The sequence below is a fragment of the Lithobates pipiens genome, unplaced genomic scaffold (assembly GCF_037356315.1).
Source record: "Lithobates pipiens isolate NorthernLeopardFrog02 unplaced genomic scaffold, aLitPip1_a1.2 Scaffold_22, whole genome shotgun sequence".
NCBI classification, from domain to species: Eukaryota; Metazoa; Chordata; class Amphibia; order Anura; family Ranidae; genus Lithobates; species Lithobates pipiens.
Genome location: NW_027507784.1, coordinates 15,363,711 through 15,387,921, shown reverse-complemented (window position 1 = coordinate 15,387,921; position 24,211 = coordinate 15,363,711). Strand labels below are relative to the sequence as shown.

At 44.9% G+C, this 24,211-nt stretch overlaps 1 protein-coding gene across 1 annotated transcript in view; it reads right to left on the bottom strand.

The window, feature by feature from the left end:
- The window catches only part of LOC143923335 (guanylate-binding protein 1-like), a 55,700-nt gene extending 38,924 nt beyond the window's left edge, over positions 1-16,776 (bottom strand). The window contains exons 1-2 of the mRNA XM_077446949.1: positions 16,494-16,776; positions 8,137-8,335 (exon numbers count right to left, since the gene is read on the bottom strand). Of these exons, the coding sequence (XP_077303075.1) occupies positions 8,137-8,329 (193 nt within the window). The 5' untranslated portion in view covers positions 8,330-8,335; positions 16,494-16,776. The remainder of the gene's footprint in view (positions 1-8,136; positions 8,336-16,493) is intronic.
- Between the last annotated feature and the right edge of the window lie 7,435 nt (positions 16,777-24,211).

The following is a 24,211-nucleotide window of genomic DNA, read 5'->3' as shown; positions in this document are numbered from 1 at the left end:
ACCATTACTCCATGATTGAGAGTCTCCCTGGTTTACCATCGGGGGGTGTATTCCTGACCAGCTGTCTTCTTAATTGCTACGTGAGATCTGCTATTGGGATCCTGTCGGGTGTTGTTTGCAAACTATTGATGCTTGCCATCTGGTAAGCGTGCATTTTTTTACGGTGTCTGCACTATTGGTGATGGAAGATTGCATGATTTATTTCACCTATTACTTGGACTATTATTTGAACTTTTTATATAACAACACACAAAAAAAATGTCATTCGAGATTTTTTATCAGTTGGGACATTGTTTACTTATTTACTTTTAATTAATATTAATTTTCACGAATTGGTATTTATTTAATAAGTCTACATAATCACATTTATTAATTTCACTGTGGGTGTGAGAATATATTTTATTGCTCACTTATAGCATTTTATTTAATAATAAATGCAATTCTTTTTGATGGGATTAACAGTATCAGCGCAGCTATTTTTTCTTTTTTCCTAGTGCAGGACAGCCATGCAAACAACAGCTTTCACTCTTCTGGCTGAAGAAACAGTCTAGGGGGTTGGCTTTTTTAGAAGTTTTATTGCAGATCAACGTGGACGGGGATTAGGGAGGTGCGGAATATTCCAGAAAGCTAACTAGAATGCAAGGACGCTATCCCCTTAACTGCAGGAGTTAGCAGCAGTAACAGGAGGATCCCTCTCTATCTGGTCTGTACTCAGTGTCCCCAGGGCTTGGATGTCTCCTTCAGACTCCAGCAAGCAGACTCCTCTGAAGAGTTCCCAGATAAGATCCTGAAAGACAACCATCTTTTGTCTTTCAGGGTCTTGTAGAAAGATAGTCCCAGTTGAGCTCAGCTGGGATCTCAATGAGCAGGTTGGATACTCAGCAAGAGAGCCAGGCTGGCAGCCCTCCTGGTCGGGGACTTCACCTTCAGGGAAAAGGACCCTGTTCTCTGTGGCTCCAAACTATTTATGCACTCCCCAACCACCACCTGGGCACACCTCCTCAGGGATTGGCTGGAGCTACATACCTATTTAAACTGCTCGTCTGACTCTAGTCTGACTCACCCACCCGCCATGTTCTTGAAATCTACAGAAAAACAGCAGGAAGCAGTCAAACATACAGACTTTACAGAGCCCAGAGCCGCCTAAAATATTCACAATGTGGAGAGTGATAAGCCCTGGCCCAGGGCTAGGCTTATCGCTCTCCACATTGCCATGAATTTTATCCTGTGATCACAGTTTTTTTTACTTGTACTGCTGTATGCTGGTTTTTAGAAATAAAAAAAATAAAAAAACACTTTTGGACCTACACCATATGGAAGCATTTTTTTTCTTTACATAACCATCCGGATGAGAGTTGTCCTGTGGTCCAGCTGGTCTCTTTACCTCTAAGATCCAGCCTTGGCGCTCCTTCCATCGGAGGTTCATTTGGTGGTCACCCACAACATCCCTGGATTTATGCTTTGAGGTCCTGGATCCCTTGGAGTTCCGTCTATCCGCTGTGTTCCGCACCCCTGTCTTTATGACTCGTTGTCACTGACATTCGAGTCCACCTGTTCCAGTAAGAGTACATATACTTTTCTCTTTTGTTGAAGATGCGCCATCTTTGATGCTTCCCACGCCAGACATTCCCAGCTCATTCCATCCTCGATTGATCATCATTTGGTGGTTGACACATAAGGCCCCTTCCAACAGATTTCCTCATTCAATGGAGTTTTTCACATTTCCATTTATATTACTTTTGTATATTTGATTGCACGATTGCACCTTACACGGTTTCACTTGTGTGTGTGTATATATATATATATATATATATATATATATATATATATATATATATATATATATATATTGTGAGGGGTTAGCTGGGCAGCGGGTGTGTGTGACCCCCTGGATGGGTTCACAACACAAAGTCAGGCACAGCAGACAGCGGTGTAGGTTAAAAAAACAAAAGATCCAGTTTATTTATGCTACATGCAGTGATACATATAACAGCCAAACAAAATAAAACAAGAAAATAAATCCTGGTCAGCTTGACCTCTAACTACACACGTAGACTCCCTGTCTAACAACTGGGTGCAGCCTTGTGCTGTACCAGTCCCTGCCTTTGTTGTAAAGGTTTTGCCACACAGGCGTTAACTCACCGCACAGTACAGGTGACACACTCCCCAGTCTATACAACACAAAACTGGTTCCAGGATGGAGCATCTCCCTATGCATGCTGGGGTTTTTTGTAGAGGTCTTAATGAGCCCACTTACTTCAGCTGGGCTCATTAACTCTTCCCCTCTAATTGTAAAAGTCTGCATAAAGCCTGAATCTAGGACACACATATTTCCCATCCTGGATACAACCAGGTGATTTTACCTGCGTGCTGCCACATACCCCCCCCCTCTTGTTTCAACCTTGGGGTTGTAACACAAGCAGCCAGACACGCATGTATCCGAGACAAAGCATCCACATTCCCCATTTTAACACCAGGGCGATGCTTAACTGTAAAGTTAAATTCCTGTAGGGCCAGGAACCACCTATTTACCCTTCTATTGGTCTCCTTGTTTTGAGCCATCCACTTTAAAGGAGCGTGATCAGTCACCAGGTCAAAGTGCCTACCTAGCAGATAGTACCGAAGGGAATCTAGAGCCCACTTCACTGCTAAACATTCCTTCTCAATCGTGGAGTAATTTACCTCATGGGACTTCAACTTCCTGCTGAGGTAAATGACTGGGTGCTCTTCCCCGTTCCAGACCTGGGATAACACTGCTCCTAACCCAACGTCTGATGCATCAGTTTGTACCACGAAGTCCTTAGAGAAGTCTGGTGAGTACAACACTGGCTGGCTACATAAGGCTGTTTTTAAGGACTGAAATGCTTCTTCAGCCTCTGGGGACCATTTAACCATGACCGACTCTTTCCCTTTCGTCAGGTTGGTGAGAGGCACAGCCTGAGAAGCAAAATGGGGAATGAATCGTCGATAATAGCCAGCGATTCCCAGAAAGGCTCGTACCTGTTTCTTGCTGTTGGGACGTGGCCAACTCTGTAAGGCCTCGACTTTATTGACTTGGGGTTTTATCACCCCCCTCCCAATAGTGTACCCAAGATATTTGGTCTCCTCCTGTCCAATGGTACACTTCTTTGGATTGGCCGTAAACCCAGCTTCCCGGATAGAGTCTAGGACTGCTTGTACTTTTGGCAAATGTGAGACCCAGTCTGTGCTATGGATAATCACATCATCCAGGTAAGCTGCAGCATATTTCTGATGGGGCCTCAGAATCTTATCCATTTTCCGCTGGAATGTTGCCGGTGCATTCTGTAACCCAAACGGCATTCTTTTATATTGGAATGCCCCATCTGGGGTTACAAACGCAGTTTTCTCCTTGGCCGACTCGGCCAGGGGAATTTGCCAATACCCTTTGGTGAGATCAAGAGTTGTCATATATCGGGCTGTTCCCAGCCGATCAATCAACTCATCTATACGCGGCATGGGGTAGGTGTCAAATTTTGTAACTTTATTTAATTGTCGAAAATCGTTACAAAACCGCCAGCTCCCATCAGGTTTGGGCACTAGTACGATAGGACTGGACCAGTCACTCTGGGACTCCTCTATCACACCCAATTCCAGCATCCTTTGAACCTCCCCACGTATTGCCTCCCGTCGGGCCTCTGGTATTCTATAAGGTTTTAGTTTTACCCTTTCTCCTGGCGGGGTGATAATGTCATGCTCTACGCCAGATGTTTGTCCCGGCAGCTCAGAGAAAATCTCTTTGTTACGAAGTACAAACTCTTTAACCTCCTGTTGTTGGGCTTTCGATAAGGTGTCTGCTATTCCAACCTCAGGAACTAAGCAATCAGGCTGTACTTGTGACAAAGTCTCTGCGACTAGGGATTCCCTATCCCTCCAGGCTTTCAGCAGATTGACGTGATAGATCTGCTCTGGCTTTCGCCTTCCTGGCTGTCTAACCCTGTAGTTCACCTCACAAATTTTTTCAATTACTTCATATGGACCTTGCCATTTGGCCAGAAATTTGCTTTCAACCGTAGGGACTAGCACCAAGACCCTATCCCCCGGGGAAAAAGTACGTGTCTTGGCCCCACGGTTGTACACTCTCTGCTGTGCTAACTGCGCTTGGGTTAAATGTTTCTTTACAATTGGCATTACCTGTGCATTTCTATCTTGCATCAGGGCGACATGCTCAATCACACTCCTGTGAGGAGAACTCTCATTTTCCCAAGTTTCCTTGGCGATATCCAGCAGCCCTCTTGGGTGTCTCCCATAGAGCAACTCGAAGGGTGAGAAACCCGTAGAGGATTGGGGTACCTCCCTAATGGCAAACATCAGATAGGGTATTAGACAATCCCAATTCTTTCCATCTCTATCCACCACCTTCTTTAACATTTGTTTAAGGGTTTTGTTGAATCTTTCAACCAACCCATCTGTTTGGGGGTGATACACAGATGTACGCAATTGCTTCACTTTGTACAACTTGCATAATTCTTTCATAACCCGGGACATAAAGGGTGTACCTTGGTCCGTAAGCAGTTCCTTACAAATACCCACGCGGCTAAAAACAAGAGATAGCTCTTTGGCTATGGTTTTGGCCGAGGTATTTCGAAGAGGAATTGCTTCCGGATATCGGGTGGCATAGTCCAATATAACCAAAATGTACTGATGCCCCCTAGCGGACTTCATTATCGGACCTACCAAATCCATTGCGATCCTTTCAAAGGGGACCTCAATGATAGGAAGAGGTACCAGCGGGTTACGGAAATGTGGCATAGGTGCCGACTTCTGACACACAGGGCAGGAGGAACAATAATTTTCTGTTTCCTTCATGACCCCAGGCCAATAGAATCTCTGCAATACCCTCTCTCTGGTTTTTTCGGTCCCCAGATGACCTCCCAGAATGTGCCCATGGGCCAATTCTAACACCAACTTCCTGTAAGGTTTGGGCACCACAAGTTGCTCAATGGTTTCTTCTGCCCTTTGAGCCACTCGATACAGCAGGTCCCTTTCCATAGTGAAGTACGGATAAGTGCAAGTCTTATCTGGGTTCACTAACTCGCCATCTATTTTCACCACATTTTCCCGTGCCTTTATTAGGGTGGGGTCTTTTAACTGTTCTGTGGCAAAATTTTCCCTGTGAACCTCAAGATCCGAAAACTCCACAGACGGCATGTTTTCAACTGAGGATGTTGGCTCCTCCCCAGTTTCTCGAGTTTCCCCCGCCAATACCGACAAGGGAAATTCAGGAGAGTCCTCACCACCCCCAGAGGAATTCTGGTCATCTTCCTGGTTTATAGGGGCACCAGTGGGGGGCTCAGGACAATCCCAGAGTTCCCAGAATTTTGGAAAATCCCTTCCCACAATAGCATCATGTGGTAAGTGAGACACTAACCCCACCTGATGAGAGAGGTTACCTTTGGGGGTCTCAAAAAACACTGAAGTTACAGGATACTCTCGGGTGTCCCCATGCACACAAATAACAGCCACCCTGTTCTTCCCAGAGACCTCTGTAGTAACTAATTCAGCTTTTATCAATGTTACCAGGCTACCTGAATCTAGCAACACATCAACATGTCTACCATTAATACACATTTTACATAAATATCTCTCAGGTCCCCGAATGGCAGTGCATGCAACTGTCGCAAACAGCGACTGACGTCTCTCCCTTATAAAGTCACATTGCATAGGCTCATCCACAACTGGGCAATTGGCTGCAATATGTCCCTCTTGCCGGCAGCGGTAGCAAATAATCTTTTTCGCTGCCTCTTGCAGCCTGGGCTTCCTGGGCTGCTCCCGCCAGACCTTAGGTAGAACTCCCACCCTCTCACTCTCTCCACCCTCACCCCTTGGAGTCATCTTACCCGCCACTGGGGATGATCTGGTCTTAGGGGGGAAAGTCCGTGAGTCCCTGGAAGAGGTGGTCAAGTTCTCTGTAGCCAAGTACCTCTCAACCAGATCCACAAGTTTATCTGCATTTTCTGGGTCTCCATGGCTTACCCATTTTTGGATGGCAGTAGGAAGAGCTCTCAGGAAACGATCCATAACCACACGTTCCACAATGTTTGGTGCGGTCAAAATCTCTGGCTGCAGCCACTTCCTGCTCAGGTGAATGAGATCATACATTTGAGACCTGGGAGGTTTTCCAACCTGAAAAGTCCAGTTATGCACACGCTGAGCCCGGACTGCCAGGGTGACACCCAGCCGTGCCAATATTTCTGCTTTTAGCACCACATAGTCTTTTGCTTGGTCAGGCTCTAGGTCATAATAAGCTTTCTGCGATTCCCCAGTTAACAGAGGGGCCACCAGTCCAGCCCATTGCTCCTTAGGCCACTTTTCCCTTTCAGCAGTCCTTTCAAATGTGGTCAAAAACACCTCCGTATCATCCTCTCCAGTCATTTTTGTCAGTAAACGGCTCACACCAAAGGATGCGGTATTATTGTACCCACTTGCTTCATTGGTCTGCGGACGTTGCTGTATTAATGTCTCTATTTTCTGTTGAAAATTCTGCTCTTGCTTCTGCAACAGGTCTATGAAGCGGGCTTCAGATCGCTGCTGGGCTTGTTGCTGAGCTTCCAAACTCTGCTGGTGAGCCTTCTGCTGATTTTCCAAACTCTGCTGCAAAGTTGCATTTATCTGCTGCTGGGCTACAAGGCTCTTTTGTAAACCTGCATTTGTTTGCTGCTGATTTGCATTTGCTTGTTGCTGGTTTGCATTTGCTAGAGCCAGCTGTCTCAGTATCTCCTCCATGCTGGCCTTAACAAAAAAAAAAGTGCCCGCATTCTCCACCAACTGTGAGGGGTTAGCTCGGCAGCGGGTGTGTGTGACCCCCTGGATGGGTTCACAACACAAAGTCAGGCACAGCAGACAGCGGTGTAGGTTAAAAAAACAAAAGATCCGGTTTATTTATGCTACATGCAGTGATACATATAACAGCCAAACAAAATAAAACAAGAAAATAAATCCTGGTCAGCTTGACCTCTAACTACACACGTAGACTCCCTGTCTAACAACTGGGTGCAGCCTTGTGCTGTACCAGTCCCTGCCTTTGTTGTAAAGGTTTTGCCACACAGGCGTTAACTCACCGCACAGTACAGGTGACACACTCCCCAGTCTATACAACACAAAACTGGTTCCAGGATGGAGCATCTCCCTATGCATGCTGGGGTTTTTTGTAGAGGTCTTAATGAGCCCACTTACTTCAGCTGGGCTCATTAACTCTTCCCCTCTAATTGTAAAAGTCTGCATAAAGCCTGAATCTAGGACACACATATTTCCCATCCTGGATACAACCAGGTGATTTTACCTGCGTGCTGCCACAATATATATATTCACTTGTTACCGCTACTATTTCTGCCATTAATGGCCAATAGCGTAACAAATCCATCAGCTGGGCAGATGCCTCCACACATCCATGACAGATCCAGTTTGGATACTCTGAACCCCTGGTTTTGATACCTTGCACATATATGATCTTTGAGGATTTATTCTGTCCTGGCTGAGAGTTGTCCTTTGAACTTTGCGGGCCGACTCTTGCCGTTGCCGCTTCTATCTAACCCCCCCTTGTCCGCCCCCCAGGGGGGTGCCCCCTTTTGGTTAGGGCACCTCAGAAATTGCCTTCTCTGCTTTTTGGAATTACCTCTCTATGTGGATTATACGGGTGACGCCTCTTGAGAAAGCGACGTTTCTGTCGCAAAACTAGTCGAGGAAAATGTCCAAACCCTCTATCCAACGACCCCTGACTTTGTGGAGGGGCAATATACATTACTGTCATTTCTAAATTCAGTGTAATGATCATGTAATGTCTTTCAGTATGTGATTTCTTTGTAACTGTTTTCTTCCTAATGTGATGTCATTGTCATTAATATCTTTAATAAATAATTATATGTATTTTAATACTTTTTCAAAGTTGATTTACTATATATTGGTACCGGAATAGTCCCCTTTCCCTTGCTGCTCAAAGGTACCCCTTGGAGGTACCACCATTTGAGCTTCCATTCTTCCATTAAATTATTGAATTTGAAAAGGATGTCAAAACATACAGTTGTACGCATTTATTCTCTATATAGTGTTAGTTCAACAAAGCATTTTTAAGCTAATGAGATACACAAAGATATGTAGAGTAATATTTATCCATTTTACCTCCTCTGTGTCCTGATAACTTGTTCATTAGGTAGGATTTTCCAGTCCGGCAAGGCCCCACAATGGACACCACAACCAGTGGCTGGGAGATCTTCGCCAGGATCATTTGGGCATCCTCATTTACATGCAACTTGTCATCAACATAAGTCTCAATCAGACAGATGGGGTGGTTCATCCTTGGTAAGGGAGCCATGATAACCTAGATAGGCAAAAGAATATTCTAACTTTAGTGACAAATGGCCAATGTCGTTTTGGGTCATCCTTGGTAGGGGTTTTGTGGTAAACTAGAACAGCAATCTATCTTATATTGGCAGTATGGAGAAACATGACCAATGACTAGGCTTGTGCAATTCGTTTTGTAACGAATAGAAATTCGGCCGAATTTTGCATCTTTCGGACATTCGGATGCATCCGAATGTCCGAATAAAAAAATAACGAATTACAACGAATAAGAAAGAAATATAACGAATGAATTCGAATGAATTCGACATGATTTGGTAATTCTTTAAAGATCTAATGAAACAAAAAGTCAGCTCAAAGTAAATCTTATAGTCCAATCAGCTAAATGATTTCAACATGATTCGAAATTATTTCAACCGCATTCGAAATGATTTCAACATGATTCGACATTATTTCAACCGCATTCAAAAATATTTTGTGACCCAACTTTAGGGCCATGTATCTCGGGGTTACTTGGTACTAGAAACTCCAAATTTGGATATGTTGTAGTACTAGTACTATTGTGTTTGAATACCAAATTTGGGGTTTCTAGCTATAAGTGACCCCGAGATATGTGGCCCCAAAATCGGATCGCAAAATGTTATTAGTTATTAGAGCAGAGAATGACATTTTGCGACCCGAATTTGGGGCCACATATCTCGGGGTCACTTATAGATAGAAACCCCGAATTTGGTATGCAAACACAATAGTACTAGAATTACAACATATTCAAATTTGGAGTTTCTAGCACCAAGTGACCCCGAGATACATGGCCCTAAATTAGGGTCACAAAATATTTTCGAATGCGGTTGAAATAATGTCGAATCATGTTGAAATCATTTCTAATCCAGTAAAAATATTTTCGAATGTGGCCGATTTTTCGATTTCGGTAGTTAACTAAACGAAATCCGAAAACGAATTTAAGGAAATTAACGAATATAACTAAACGAAATTAATGAATTAATGAATTAACAAATTAAAATAAAACTAAACTAAACAATTTTTTTCCTTTTGCACATGTCTACCAATGACCCTTCATATACATAGACCAGCGCTACCAGCACTATATCCAACAAAAATACCTTGATGATAGACACAAGTAAGCTAATCTAAACCAATATTTAAAGGAGAAGTCCAGCCTGAGCTCATTTGACTGGGCTTCTCCTATGGGTCACAGGATTGCAAGTCCGCTCTCCGTTGACATCACCAATTTAAGTCCATTTAGCACGTCATACCGACTTTGGAAGTCTGGATCTGCCAGCTGCCTGGACTGATGGCAGGCTCAGCCTCTCAGCAAGCCACCGAGAGGCTGAGACGGCCCCTCCTCTCCACAGCTCAGCGCTCTAGTGAGCATGGAGGAGCAGAGCAGGAGAGCTGTCGGTTGACAGTCAACAGCTCTCTGCTCGGAGAGGTGAGGCAGTGTTCGGTGGCTCGGTTCTCATCGAAGAAGTGGTGGGGGGACAGATACAGCATCAGTCTGATGTTGCATCCACCTAGGCAAGTATGAATCTGCAAGAAAAAAAAACATACTTCTCTTTTAATAGGGCAACTACATCGTTCTCCAGTCTTCTGTAAGTCTCTTGAGTGCCTACAGTACTTCCCACTCACTCATCTGAGCCACTAATTAAACTCAGATCAGTTTCTGAATAACAAGGTATCCCCCAAGGCCTCCCGTTCTCCTGCTCTCCATGGGTCCTCACGGCAGTGGCGGCTTCCGTTTCCTCCCTCTTCCTAGATGGACAAACGGAAGTCTACTCTTTACGGACAATCGGAAAACGAGTCTCACACCCGCTTCTGATTGGCCGGATTGGGGATCAGTGTTTCAACAGCGAATATTAATTTGCTTTTGTAACACACCTGGGTGGGATTGGAGCGTAATATCTGCGCCCCAAGCCCATCCTGTTTTGAAGCCTATTGGAGCCTCTGGCTCTAATCAGGTGCTTCAAAAAAAAAAAATGGAGCCCGGTGCCCTGAGGGGGGATGCTGCCGATGCCTAAATGTTTTTTTTACCTTAATTCAAGGAATGCATAAGGTAACACATGGTTAGGCTTTAGAATACTTTAACTACTTCGAAACCGAGCACTTTCACCCCCTTCCTGCCCAGGCCATTTTTCAGCGCTGTCAGATTTTGAATGATAATTGTGCGGTCATGTGACACTGTACCCAAATACATTTTTAATCATTTTTTTCACACAAATAGAACTTTCTTTTGGTGGTATTTAATCACCGCTGAGTTTTTTATATTTAGCAGTGACATCATCCCTGTGCTTCTTATAAATTGTGCAAGGAGCAGAACTGTGGGAGGGACCCAGAAGGCTTCACCCACTACAGGCTGCCTGCAGAGAGCTACAGGAGGGGATGGAGATGAGACCAGTCACCCCGCTTAAAGTGATACTAAAGGATCGTTTTTTTTTGTTTTTTTTTTAAATAACAAACATGTCATACTTACCTCTGCTGTGCAGCTCATTTTGCACAGAGTGGCTTGAAAAATCAATTTCTAGGGTCCCTCGGAAGCTCTTGCGGCTCCTCCCCGCATTAGATAACCCCCTTGAAGAAGCTCTCTCCCAAGGGGGTTACCTTGCGGGCGCGCTTCCGAGTCCAGCATTTGCGTCCATAGACACCGAATGCAGGACTTGACCCCCTGGCGCCCACGTCATTGGATTTAATTGACAGCAATGGGAGCCAATGGCTGGGCTGCTATCAATCTATCCAATTAAGAGTCAGGAACTCGTCAAGAGAGGGACGTCGGGGACGCGCCGAAAGAAATCCGGGCTCAGGTAAGTAAAATGAGGGGGGGGGGGGGGTTTCACCTTAATGCATAGGATGGAAAAACATGAACCTTTACAACCCGTCCACCTTTAAATGATAGCGGAGTGGTGCGGTAATGATGTGCAGCACTGATGAGGCAGCGCTGAAAGGTAGCACTGATTGGCATAACACTGATGGGCACAGACTGGCATCACTGATGGGCACTGCATTGCAATCAGGGCACTGATGAGGTGGCACTGAAAGAGAACACAGATTGGCCTCACTGATGGGCACAGACTGGTGTCTTTGATGGGCACAGACTGGTGTCACTAATGGGCACAGACTGGCGTCACTGATGGGCACAGACTGGTGTCACTAATGGGCACAGACTGGTGTCACTAATGGGCACAGACTGGCATCACTGATGGGCACAGACTGCTGTCACTAATGGGCACAGACTGGCGTCACTGATGGGCACAGACTGGTGTCACTAATGGGCACAGACTGGCATCACTGATGGGCACAGACTGGTGTCACTAATGGGCACAGACTGGTGTCACTGATGGGCACAGACTGGTGTCATTAATGGGCACAGACTGGCATCACTGATGGGCACAGACTTGCTGTCACTGATGGGCACTGCATTGTAATCAGGGCCCTGATGATTACCTTTTCACATCTTCCCTGTGATGACAAATGTACACCTTTCACAGGGTTCCCCTTGATCCGGACTTAAAAAAAGGCAAAGAAGATAATGGGCTCTGAGGCAGTAGAGTCATAAAATGAGTTACAATGTTACATGATGATGAAGGCTTTTAGGTACTGAAAGATCCACTTTAAGAAAATTGTAAAATTAAGCTGCTTTCATATTGCAGTGCAGCCGCATGCACAGTGCAGCTCTTCTAAAATGCCGTATACGTTTTAAAAAATACGCTAGGGCATTTGAAATGCATTGCATTGCATCAACGGGAATAGATGGTTGCTAAGGACGCTGTCTGGTGCTGACTCCTTAACAACTGGCTATTCATTGGTTGCACGGCAGGTGGTTATTGAAGAACCGGAACAACCAGTGATAATGTCTCCCCTTCATTGGTCAGCATGCTTTTGTGCAGGAGCAATGCTACCGCTGGAAGAGGGGGGAGGGGGGGGGGGCGAGGAGACAGTGGGTGGGTCAGTCTGGAGCAGAATGGGAGGGGAGGAGGGGGGGGGGGAACCAGACCAGAGGATTTGGATGGCAAGATTGCAGAACTCCCAGGCCAATTTTCAGCACTGTTCCTTTTTAAATGACAATTTTTAGAATTTTGTTCCCACAAATATAGGTTTCTTTTGGTGGTATTTGATCACCTCTGGGGTTTATATTTTTTGCTAAACAAATAAAAAAAGACCGAAATTGTTTTGAACATTTTTTTTCTTTGTTTCTGTTATAAAATGTTATGTTTTCTCCTTCACTGAGGGGCACTGATAAGGCGGCACTGATGAGGGGGCACCAATGAAGTGGCACTGATGATGGGCACTAATATGCGCCACTGATCGCCATCAATATTAGTGTCCTTCAGTATCATCTAAGAGGCACTGATGGGCACAGAAAGGCCACACTGATGAGTACTTATAGGTGGCACTGATAGGTGGCACTGATGGACACTGATAAATGGCACTTATAGGCATCACTGATGGCAGGCATTTATGGCAGGCATTACTGATGGACACTGATTAGGATCTACAATGGGCACTGATTGGCATCATCTATAGGCATTAATTGGCATTCCTGGTAGTCATGGGTGGGCATACCTGGTGGTCATGGGTGGACATCATTGGTGGGCATCCTTGAGGGGGGCTGCACTGATAATCAATCAGCACAGATCCCCCCCATCAAGAGAGCAGCCAGTCGGCTCTTCTAGACTCGGGTCTGTCAGACACAAGTAGAGCAAACGACTTTTCCTGTTTACACTGTGATCAGCTATGATTGGACACAGCTGATCACGTGGTAAGGAGCCTCCGTCAAAGGCTCTTTACCTAGGTTGAAGTTGCGATGTATCAGACTGTCACACCGCAACAACGATCGCTGATTAATCCTGCTGGAAGTCAAATGACGCCCAGTGCAGCCAAAGGACCAGACCACTTTTTGCGATTTGGCACTGCGTCACTTTAACTGACAATTGCGCGGTTGTGCGACGTGGCTCCCGAACAAAATTGGCGTCCTTTTTTTTCCCCCACAAATAGAGCTTTCTTTTGGTGGTATTTGATCACCTCTGCGGTTTTCATTTTTTGCGCTATAAACGAAAATAGATCGACAATTTTGAAAAAAATGCAATATTTTTTACTTTTTGCTATGATAAATATTCCTAAAAAATATATAAAAAAAAACATTTTTTTTCCTCAGTTTAGGCCGATACATATTCTCCTACATATTTTTGGTAAAAAAAATTGGCGATTATTGATTGGTTTGCGCAAAAGTTATAGCTTTTACAAAATAGGGGATAGTTTTATAGCATTTTCATTAATATATTTTTTTACTAGTAATGGCGGCGATCAGCGATTTTTATTGTGACTGCGACATTATGGCGGACACATCGGACGATTTTGACACATTTTTGGGACCATTGTCATTTATACAGCAATCACTGCTATTTAACCACTTGCCTACTGGGCACTTAAACACCCCTCCTGCCCAGACCAATTTTCAGCTTTCGGTGCTCTCACACTTTGAATGACAATTACTCAGTCATGCAACACTGTACCCAACTTAATTTTTTGTCCTTTTTTTCCCCACAAATAAAGCTTTCATTTGGTGGTATTTGATCACCTCTGGGGTTTTTTATTTTTTGCGCTATAAATGAAAAAAGACCGAAAATTTTGAAAAAAACTAATTTTTCTTGTTTCTGTGATAAAATTTTGCAAATTATTAATTTTTCTTAATAAATTTTGGCCACAATTTATACTGCTACATATCTTTGGTAAAAATAACCCAAATTAGTGGATATTATTTGGTCATTGTGAAAGTTAGAGAGTCTACAAGCTGTGGTGCGAATCACACAAAATTGATCACATCTGATACGGTGGCCTATCTCGCTTCTTGTGACCCGAACAAGTCAGGAAAGTACAAATACCCCCCAAATGACCCCTTTTTTGAAAGTAGACATTAAAAGGTATTTAGTAAGAGGAAGGGTGAGCTTTTTTATGTTGTCATTTTCTACCGCAATTCTTTGCAAAATGAAGATATTTTATTTTAATTTTTTCCACAAAATTGTCATTGTAATAGGTTATTTCTCTCATGTGACATGTGTATACCACAAATGACACCCCCAAAAAATTCTGCTACTCCTCCTGAGTATTATGATACCACATGTGTGGGACTTTTCCACAGCCTGGCCACATAGAGAGGCCCAACATGCAGGGAGCGCCATCACGTGTTCTAGGAGCATAAATTACACATCTAACTTCTTGACTACCTATTACACTTTTGAAGGCCCTAGAGCACCAGGACAATGACACGTGACACCAACGTGGCACTAATACGTGGCACTGATGACAGGTGCCTACGAATACGTGGCACTGATGACACGTGACACTGACAGATGGCACTAATATGTGGCACTGATGACAGATGGCACTTATACATGGCACTGATGACACGTGGCACTGATGACACATGGCACTAATACATGGCACTGATGACACGTGACACTGATGACAGATGGCACTGATACCTGGCATTGATGACACGTGACACTGATAACAGATGGCACGTGACACTGACAGGTGGCACTGATGACAGATGGTACTGATACATGGCAATGATGGCAGATGGCACTAATATGTGGCACTGATGACACGAGGCACTGATATGGCACTGATGACAGATGTCACTATGTGGCACTGATGACACATGGCACTGATGATAGTTGGGACGATGTGGCACTGATGACACATGGCACTGATGTGGCACTGATGTCAGGTGGCACTGATGACAGATGGCACTTATACGTGGCACTGGGGACAGATGGCACTGATGACAGATGGCACTGATGACAGGTGGCAGTGGGGGCAGATGGCACTGACAGGTGGCAGTGGGGACAGATGGGCACTTTTCATTTTATTATTATTTTTTTTTACACTAACCGCTTCATCTCTGCAGCGGTTCATCTCTCCCTCCGAACACGCTGTCTGTGTGAGGAGGGAGAGCCGGCAATGAGAGATGATCTCATATGTTTACATTGATTACAATTACATATACAATCTCTCATTGGGCACGCCGGTCGCGCTGTAAACGGCCGCTGTGATTGGCTGTTTACAGCGATCTGTGACTGGCTTTGTCCGGGGGATGTCCTCCCAGCAGTTAGCGTCCGCGCTGTAGCCGTCTTTTGGCTATAGCGCAGGCGGGAAGCGGTTAAATGCACTGATTCCTATGTAAATTACACTGGCAGTGAAGGAGTTAACCACTAGGGGGCAGTGTAGGGGTTATGTATGACGTTATGTGTTTTTTTTTTATTGTAGGGGGGCGTGGCCTGGCATGTGACGTCACTGATCGTCCTTCCCTATAAAAGGGAAGAGACGATCGGTGACAGGCTCAGTAGGAAGCACGGGGAGAGGTTTTTTTTTTTACACAGACTGCAGCTGCTGACTTTTAATATTAAGACACTTACCTGTCCTGGGCGCCCGCAATGTCCTCACACGAAAGCCGACCCGTCCCGGGTGGAGGCGCCAGGCATCTTCAGTAAAGGAATCAGGAAGTTCACAGCCTGGTTCCCTACTGCGCATGCACGAGTCGCGCTGCACGATCCCGCTGGTCCCTGCTGTCTTCTGGGACCTGTGTGTCTCCCAGAAGACAGTGGGGGGGGGGGGCGGAGGAGGGGCTGGACATGGCCTAGATCGCCGCGGAATCTGCAGTGATCTATCTCCGGAAGTGGAAGCAAATACCTGTATTATATTATATACAGTATATACACAAACACATAAATATAAATTCAATAAATAAATAAATAATTAAAATTGACTTTATGAAAATAATTGTAACTGTTATAAATAAATTGGAATAAATATAAATCTAATTGATATTAATTATAATGTCAATTATTTAAATAAATAAATTAATTTAATAAATCTAATTGATGAAATATAATATAATATAAATATAAATATAAATAAATTGGAATAAATATAAATCTAATTGATATTAATTATAATATCAATTATTTCAATAAATTAATGTAATAAATATAATTGATGAAATATAATATAATATAAATATAAATAAATTGGAATAAATATAAATATAAATATATATGGAAATTATTGAAAATCATATTAAAAAAAAGATATAAAAAAATATTGACTATTGAAAAATCAATATGGCTCATCCCCCTCCTATGACCGGTCTGGGTGGTACTTACAGCAATTCAGGGGAGTCTCTCTGGATCATCAGTTGGAATGCAGACTATGCCATTGGCTTTACAGTCATCTGCTTTTCTTCTTGTAGGGTTGGGAGAGGTGTCCCCGCGCCTCACACCTCGTAGATCTGTCTTTACGTCTTCTGTGCTCCAAGATGGTCACATTTTCTTAGGCTACATCTGTATTGCTCAGAGATGTTACAACATCACGATTTTCCCATCTGAAACATTTTAAATGACTTTTCCCCGAAACTGAACTGAAAGTGGAAGTAGAGAACGCATTCCGAGCCCCGAGAGAGCCCCGCCTGGTCTGACTAACCCTACAAAAACAATTATCGCTCTCTTATTGACAGGGTGCCAAAAGTCATAATCTCGTTTTTTCTTTTAACCCTTTCAATATTAAACTAAACTGAAAAAAAAATAAAAAAAAATTATAATAATTATTCCAGATAACATGGGGAAGTTTGAAATTCCTGTAGCATTGTTAGGATTAAGATTTGTATTCTCTTCTTGCTACTAAGAGATTTATACATAAACTCCAGGCAGATTTAACCACTTAAGGACCAGGCCTCTTTTTCAGATTTGGTGTTTACATGTTTAAAACAGTTTTTTTTGCTAGAAAATTACTTAGAACCCCCAAACATTTTATATTGTTTTTTTTCTAACACCCTAGAAATGGCGGTCATTGAAATACTTTTTTTCACACCGTATTTGCGCAGCGGTCTTACAAGCGCACTTTTTTTTGGAAAAAATTCACATTTTGAATAAAAAAATAAGACAACAGTAAAATTAGCCCAATTTTTTTTTTATATTGTGAAAGATAATGGTACGCCGAGTAAATTGATACCCAACATGTCATGCTTAAAAATTGCGCCCACTCGTGGAATGGCGTCAAACTTTTAGCCTCAAAAATCTCCATAAGCGACATTTAAAAAAATTCTACAGGTTGCATTTTTTGCGTTATAGAGGAGGTCTAGGCCTAGAATTATTGCTCTCGCTCTACCGATCGCGGCGATACCTCACATGTGTGGTTTGACCACCGTTTTCATATGCAGGTGCTACTCACGTATGCGCCTGCTTCTGTGCACAAGCTCGTCGTGACGGGGTGTTTTTTTTTTTTCTTATTTATTTTAACTGATTTTATTTATTTTTACACTGTTTAAAAAAAAAAAAAAAATATCACTTTTATTCCTATTACAAGGAATGTAAACATCCCTTGTAATAGAAAAAAGCATGACAGGTCCTCTTAACCACTTGCCGACCGCCGCACGACGATATACGTCGGCAGAATGGCACGGGCAGGCATATGGGCGTATATATAAGTCCCTGCCTTCCCGCGGGTGGGGGGCCCGATCGGGCCCCCCCGGTGCCTGCGGCGGTCGGCATTCGTTCGGGAGCGATCCGGGATGAGGGGGCGGCCATTCATTCATGGCCACCCCCTCGCGATCGCTCCCGACGAATGAAAATGCTCCGTGACATCAGATCTCTCCTCCGTGTCGGTATTTTTCGTTCCGGCACCGAGGAGAGAGGATCGGTGAGTTGCACCAACACGACACTACACAGTAGAACATGCCAGGCACACTCACACCCCCCCTTTACCCCCCGATCACCCCCCCAATTACCCCTGCCCCCCCCAGTCACAGTGACACCAATTGCATTTTTTTTTTTTGCATTGGTGTCATTTGTGACTGTAATAACTGTTAGGGCAGTTAGGGTTAGCCCCCTTTAGTTCTAATGTGCCCCCCTAACCCCCCCAATAAAGGTTTAACCCCGTGATCACCCCCCGTCGCCAGTGTCACTAAGGCTGGGTTCACATTGCAGCGGTTTATGAGAACGAATGTGATTCGCACCGCACTGCAGTGCAAATCACATCCGATCTCTGTGCGATTCGAGTTCAGCCATACAGATAGTATGGCTGAATTTGCGCCGTACCCGCCGCTCCCGCCGCACCCGCCGCAAACTCGCACGGGACCCTTTTTTTGGTCCGCAGCAGAATCGGATCGCATGGGTGTTCACACCATGCGATCCGAGTTTGCAGATCGCACTGCGATATGCAAACTGATCTGGGGGTGTCATTAACATTTCACTGACACTCCCAGCAGTTCGCATAGGGCAGTGTGAACTGCCGCCGGGAGGCATGTGATGCGGAAACCCGCCGCGGATTCGTGGCGTTCCCGCATCGCTCCAGTGTGAACCCAGCCTAATAAGCGATCGTTTTTCTGATCGCTGTATTAGTGTCACAGGTGACGCTAGTTAGGCAGGTAGGTATTTAGGTTCGCCGCAGCTTTTTAGTGTACCCCTAAATTTAGGGGTGTCTACTTTCCAAAATGGGGTCATTTGGGGGGCGTTTGTGCCATCTTGGCATTTTATGGCCTTCAAAACTGTAAGGCCGCGTACACACGCGGGGACTGTTCGCCCAACTTTGTCCGTCAAACAGTTTCAGCAAACAGTCCGCTCAAAATTAGCATGGACGGACATGGCCACACACGACGAACGAACAGTTTGCTGAAACCGTGCGCGATGACGTGAACGGCACGTACGACGGGACGAAAAATACGACGTCCTATACACTGCATTATAACTTTCGGCGTGTAAATCCTTTCTGAGCATGCGCGGAACTTAGTTTGACGAACAAGCCTACACACGAGGGGACTGTTCGCTGAAACAAAGTTTCAGCGGACAGTTTTTCGGAATTTCCGAAAAACCTTGTTCAGCGGACTGTTCGCTGAAACTGTCCGCTGAAAGCCCACACACGGGCGGACTGTCCGCCGAAACACTGTTCAGCGGACAAAGTTGGCCGAACAGTCCCCGCGTGTGTACGCGCCTTACGCCCTTAGAAAGCCTGAAGGCGGTGCTTGGTTTTCGGGGCCCCGTACGCGGCTAAGCTCCCAAAAAGTCCCACATATGTGGTATCCCTGTACTCAGGAGAAGCAGCAGAATTTATTTTGGGGTGTCATTTCACATATGCCCATAGCATGTGTGAGCAATATATCATTTAGTGACAACTTTGTGAAAAAAATAAGTTAAAAAAAAAGTTTGTAATTTTCCCGCAACTTGTGGCAAAATATAAAATATTCCATGGACTCAACATGCCTCTCAGCAAATAGCTTGGGGTGTCTACTTTCTAAAATGGGGTCATTTGTGGGGGTTTTGTGCCATCTTGGCATTTTATGGCCTTCAAAACTGTAATAGGTAGTGAGGAGTGAAGTCAAATATTTACGCCCTTAGAAAACCTGAAGGCGGTTCTTGGCTTTCGGGGCCCCGTACGCGGCTAGGCTCCCAAAAAATCCCACACATGTGGTATCCCCGTACTCAGGAGAAGCAGCAGAATTTATTTTGGGGTGTCATTTCACATATGCCCATAGCATGTGTGAGCAATATATCAATTAGTGACAACTTTGTGTAAAAAAAAAAAATGTTTTTGTCATTATTCAATCGCTTGAGGCAAAAAAATAAAATATTCAATGGGCTCAACATGCCACTTATCAATTTCCTTAGAGGGTCTACTTTCCAAAATGGGGTCACATTTGGGGGGTTTTGTACTGCCCTGCCATTTTAGCACCTCAAGAAATGAGATAGGCAGTCGTAAACTAAAAGCTGCGTAAATTCCAGAAAACGTACCTTAGTTTGTAGATGTGACAACTTTTGCGCAAACCAATAAATATACAATTATTGACTTTTTTTTTACCAAAGACATGTGGCTGAATACATTTTGGCCTAAATGTATGACTAAAATTTAGTTTATTGGATTTTTCTAATAACAAAAACTAGAAAATATCATTTTTTTTCAACATTTGCGGTCTTTTTACGTTTATATCGCAAAAAATAAAAATCGCAGAGGCAATCAAATACCATCAAAAGAAAGCTCTATTTGTGGGAAGAAAAGGACGCAAATTTTGTTTGGGTACAACATTGCATGACCGCGCAATTACCAGTTAAAACAGCGCAGTGCCAAATTGTAAAAAGACCTCTGGTCATTTACCAGCAAAATGGTCCGGTCTGAAAGTGGTTAAATATGAGATCTGGGGTCAAAAAGTCCTCACATCTCATATTTGGACAAAAATGCAACAAAAAAAATAAATAAAAAATTAAATAAAAAATGACATTTAAAAAAAATATACCTTTAAGAGGTATGGGCGGAAGTGACGTTTTGACGTCGCTTCCGCCCTCCTATGGTATAGAGACGAGTGGGGGCCATCTTAGCCTCACTCGTCTCCATACCCAGCTAGCAAAAGGACCCGATCGCCTCCGCCGCTACTGACGGCTCCAGTAAGCGGCGGAAGGTGCGGGAGGGCGGCGGGAGGGGGGATGGCACCTCTCCCACCGCCGATAGCGGTGATCTCGTGGCGAATCCGCCACAGAGACCACAGTTATCGTACAGACGACCGGCACCTGAAGAGATGGATATCTCGGTTGTGGCAGCAGCTGCTACCGTTACCGAGATATCCCTCTTCAAAAATAGGACGTCCATCGTCGTGCGCTGGTCGTTAAGTGGTTAAAATAATTCAGTTCTGTTATCATGAATAAATCATGAAATAATAATATATATATATATTGATTGACGTGGTTTCAAGAAATAGTTGGGGTGGTAATACAGAATTAGAGCTTAAAGTGGACCTCCACCCTGAAGTGGAAGTTCCGCTCATCTGATCCCTCCCCCCCCCCTCCGGTGCCACAATTGGCACCTTTCAGGGGGGAGGGGGTGCAGATACCTGGATAATCCAGGTATCTGCACCCACTTCCGGGACAAACTAGCTGCAGCTCGCCACAGATGCCCCGCCCCCCCTGTTGTGTTCTGGGAAACGACCAGTGGAGACGCGCAGCGAGACTCGCGCATGCGCAGTAGGGAGCCAGGCAGTAAATCCGCAACGCTTCACTTCCCGATTTCCTGACAGAGGATGGTGGCGGTCGGGCAGCCGAGGACACAGCGGGGACCAGTAGAGATGTGCAGCACGACTCGCGCATGCGCAGTAGGGAACCGGGCAGTGAAGCCGCAATTCTTCACTTCCCGATTCCCTGACAGCGGATGGTGGCGGGGGCAGCAGAGAGACGAGTGATTGCTCGTCATCTGTCGCCGACATCGCTGGACCCTGGGACAGGTAAGTGTCCATTTATTAAAAGTCAGCAGCTGCAATATTTGTAGCTGCTGGCTTTTAATATTTTTTTTTAAAGGTGCAGAACCGCTTTAAGAAGAAAGCAGTCCATTGGATACATCAGCTTCATACCCTTCAATAGGGATGGCCGAACTGTTCGGTCAGTTTGCGGCGAATTTTGCGTGTTCGCGATTTGCCCGATCGGTGGACTATTGCTGCTGTTCGCCCGGCGGACTTATGTGTTTACAGTGTGAAAGAACTTTGACCCATGATGACACATCCATCATGGGGTACAGGACAGCCAATTGAGACATTTCAGCACATGGACACTTGGACATTCCCCCTAACTTATAAATAGACCCGATCTGGCGGCCATTTTACATTCTTTCTTATGTCATTATAGGGAGAGGTTGCTGTGTGGAGCAGGGAGAGACTGCAGTGACATCACTAGCTATTAAGTCCACAAAAGTCCTTTTAAGGACTTGTATGGTATAGGTGTAGTACAGTATATAGAGTTCAGTGCACTGCTGTGCTTGTGATTGCAGCAGCCTGTCTTTTGTCAGTGTAGGGAGGGACAGGACGCTGTGTGCAGCAGGGACAGTCAGTTTAATCACTAGCTATTACTATTAGGTCCACAAAGGTCCTTTTAAGGACTGGTATAGGTGTACAGTATATAGGGTTGTACACGTATAAAATACTCTCTTCCAAATATAGAAAGATTATTATACTTGACTGTTGCCCTATTCTGCAGCAGTCCTTTATGAGTGTAGGGACTGAGGTACAGTCTGCAAATCCCTAGCTACTAGATCCACAAAGGTCCTTGTAAGGACTGGTATAGGTGTACAATATATAGGGTTGTGGTGCACTGCTGCAGATTACTGCCCTATTCTGCAGCAGTCCTTTATCAGTGTAGGGACTGAGGTACAGTATGCAAATCACTAGCTACTAGTTCCACAAAGGTCCTTGTAAGGACTGGTATAGGTGTACAATATATAGGGTTGTGGTGCACTGCTGCAGATTACTGCCCTATTCTGCAGCAGTCCTTTATCAGTGTAGGGACTGAGGTACAGTCTGCAAATCACTAGCTACTAGATCCACAAAGGTCCTTGTAAGGACTGGTATAGGTGTACTATTTGGTGTGCAGTATATAGTTGTGTAATACACATATAAAATACTTGCACATATAGAAAGTATAGTATAGTGCGTTTCCACTGTGCAGCATTGTGACTGCTGAGCGGTTTTGCAGCGATACTACAAAGAGTGACAAACGCAATAAAAAAAAGTATTATAACTGGTGTGATAGACCAGTGGCCCCCAAAAACAACTGATTGAAGTGGGGTGTTATATACCTTCTTCCACATACATACTGCACTTCTCTAGAGACTTGTCACAGGGTCATTTAAAAAATGACAGGCAGAGGAAGAGGCAGGCCCTTCCGCAGGGGTGGTAAGAGTAGGGCAGGAGCAACAGACTTGAGCCAAAGTGGCAAATTGCAGAAGGTACGTGCGATTTCATCAAAGGACGCACCAGACTTGGTTGAGTGGCTCACTCAGCCTTACTCTTCTGCACCCTCCTCATCCTCTCGATCTGCACCCTCTTCTTCACTCTCTGCTATGTGCACCCCAAAGACACTACCACCAACACCACCACCACCACATACCTTCCACTTGAGTCACAGGAATTACTTTCCGATCCATATCAAGACATTTCCGATGCACAGCCACTCTTGGTATTGGATCAGGAAGAGGAGGTAGCAACAACCGCCACTCAGCAGTCTGACGACAGTACCCAGATCAGCCCAAGGAGGAGGTTGGTCCCCGCTGTTGCTGCCTACTCCGAGATCTCTACTTATAGCGGTGGGGAAGGTGACGTCGATGATGACGTGTCTAGTGATGTCACGTGGGTGCCCACAAGAGAGGAAGAGGAGGGGAGTTCAGAGGGAGATATGGACCAGCAGATAGGGAGGAGAAGCAGGAATAACTTACATTGCACAGGAGGGACAAAGCAGACTGCTAATGTATCAGGAGCGAGGCATCGACCATGTACGGTCACATCTGGCGTTCCCAGGACAACGGCACATGGCTCCGCAGTGTGGGCTTTTTTTTAACGTGTCCGCTGCTGACAATAGTGTTGCCATCTGCAGCCTTTGCAGTCAATGCATAAGTCGCGGTAAGCCCGACATTCACCTAGGGACGACCGCCTTAAGAAGGCACATGAGCTGCCATCACCAACCCCAGTGGGAGCAACGGAACACACAAAGCCACACTCCAGGCTCTCACCATCCAGCCTCGTCTTCTACTTCTCCTGCTCCTCTCTCCTCACAATTGTCCTCCACTCCACCTTCCATCACGCCAAGCTCACGTTTTTCTGCAAAAAGGCAGGCTTCCGTGGGCCAAATGTTGGGCCGCCCAAGCTCCCCAGAACCTATTCGACATGCCAGGTGAGATGTTGCCATGCCGTGCTGCGTCTGTTGTGCCTGGAAGCCAAGAAGCACACTGGCCCGGCACTCCTTTCAGCTTTGCGTTCACAGGCAAATCAGTGGCTAACATCGCTCAATTTGACAGTTGGTAAAGTGGTGTGTGACAACGGTGCCAATCTGCTTAGCGCATTGAAACATGGCAAAATCAC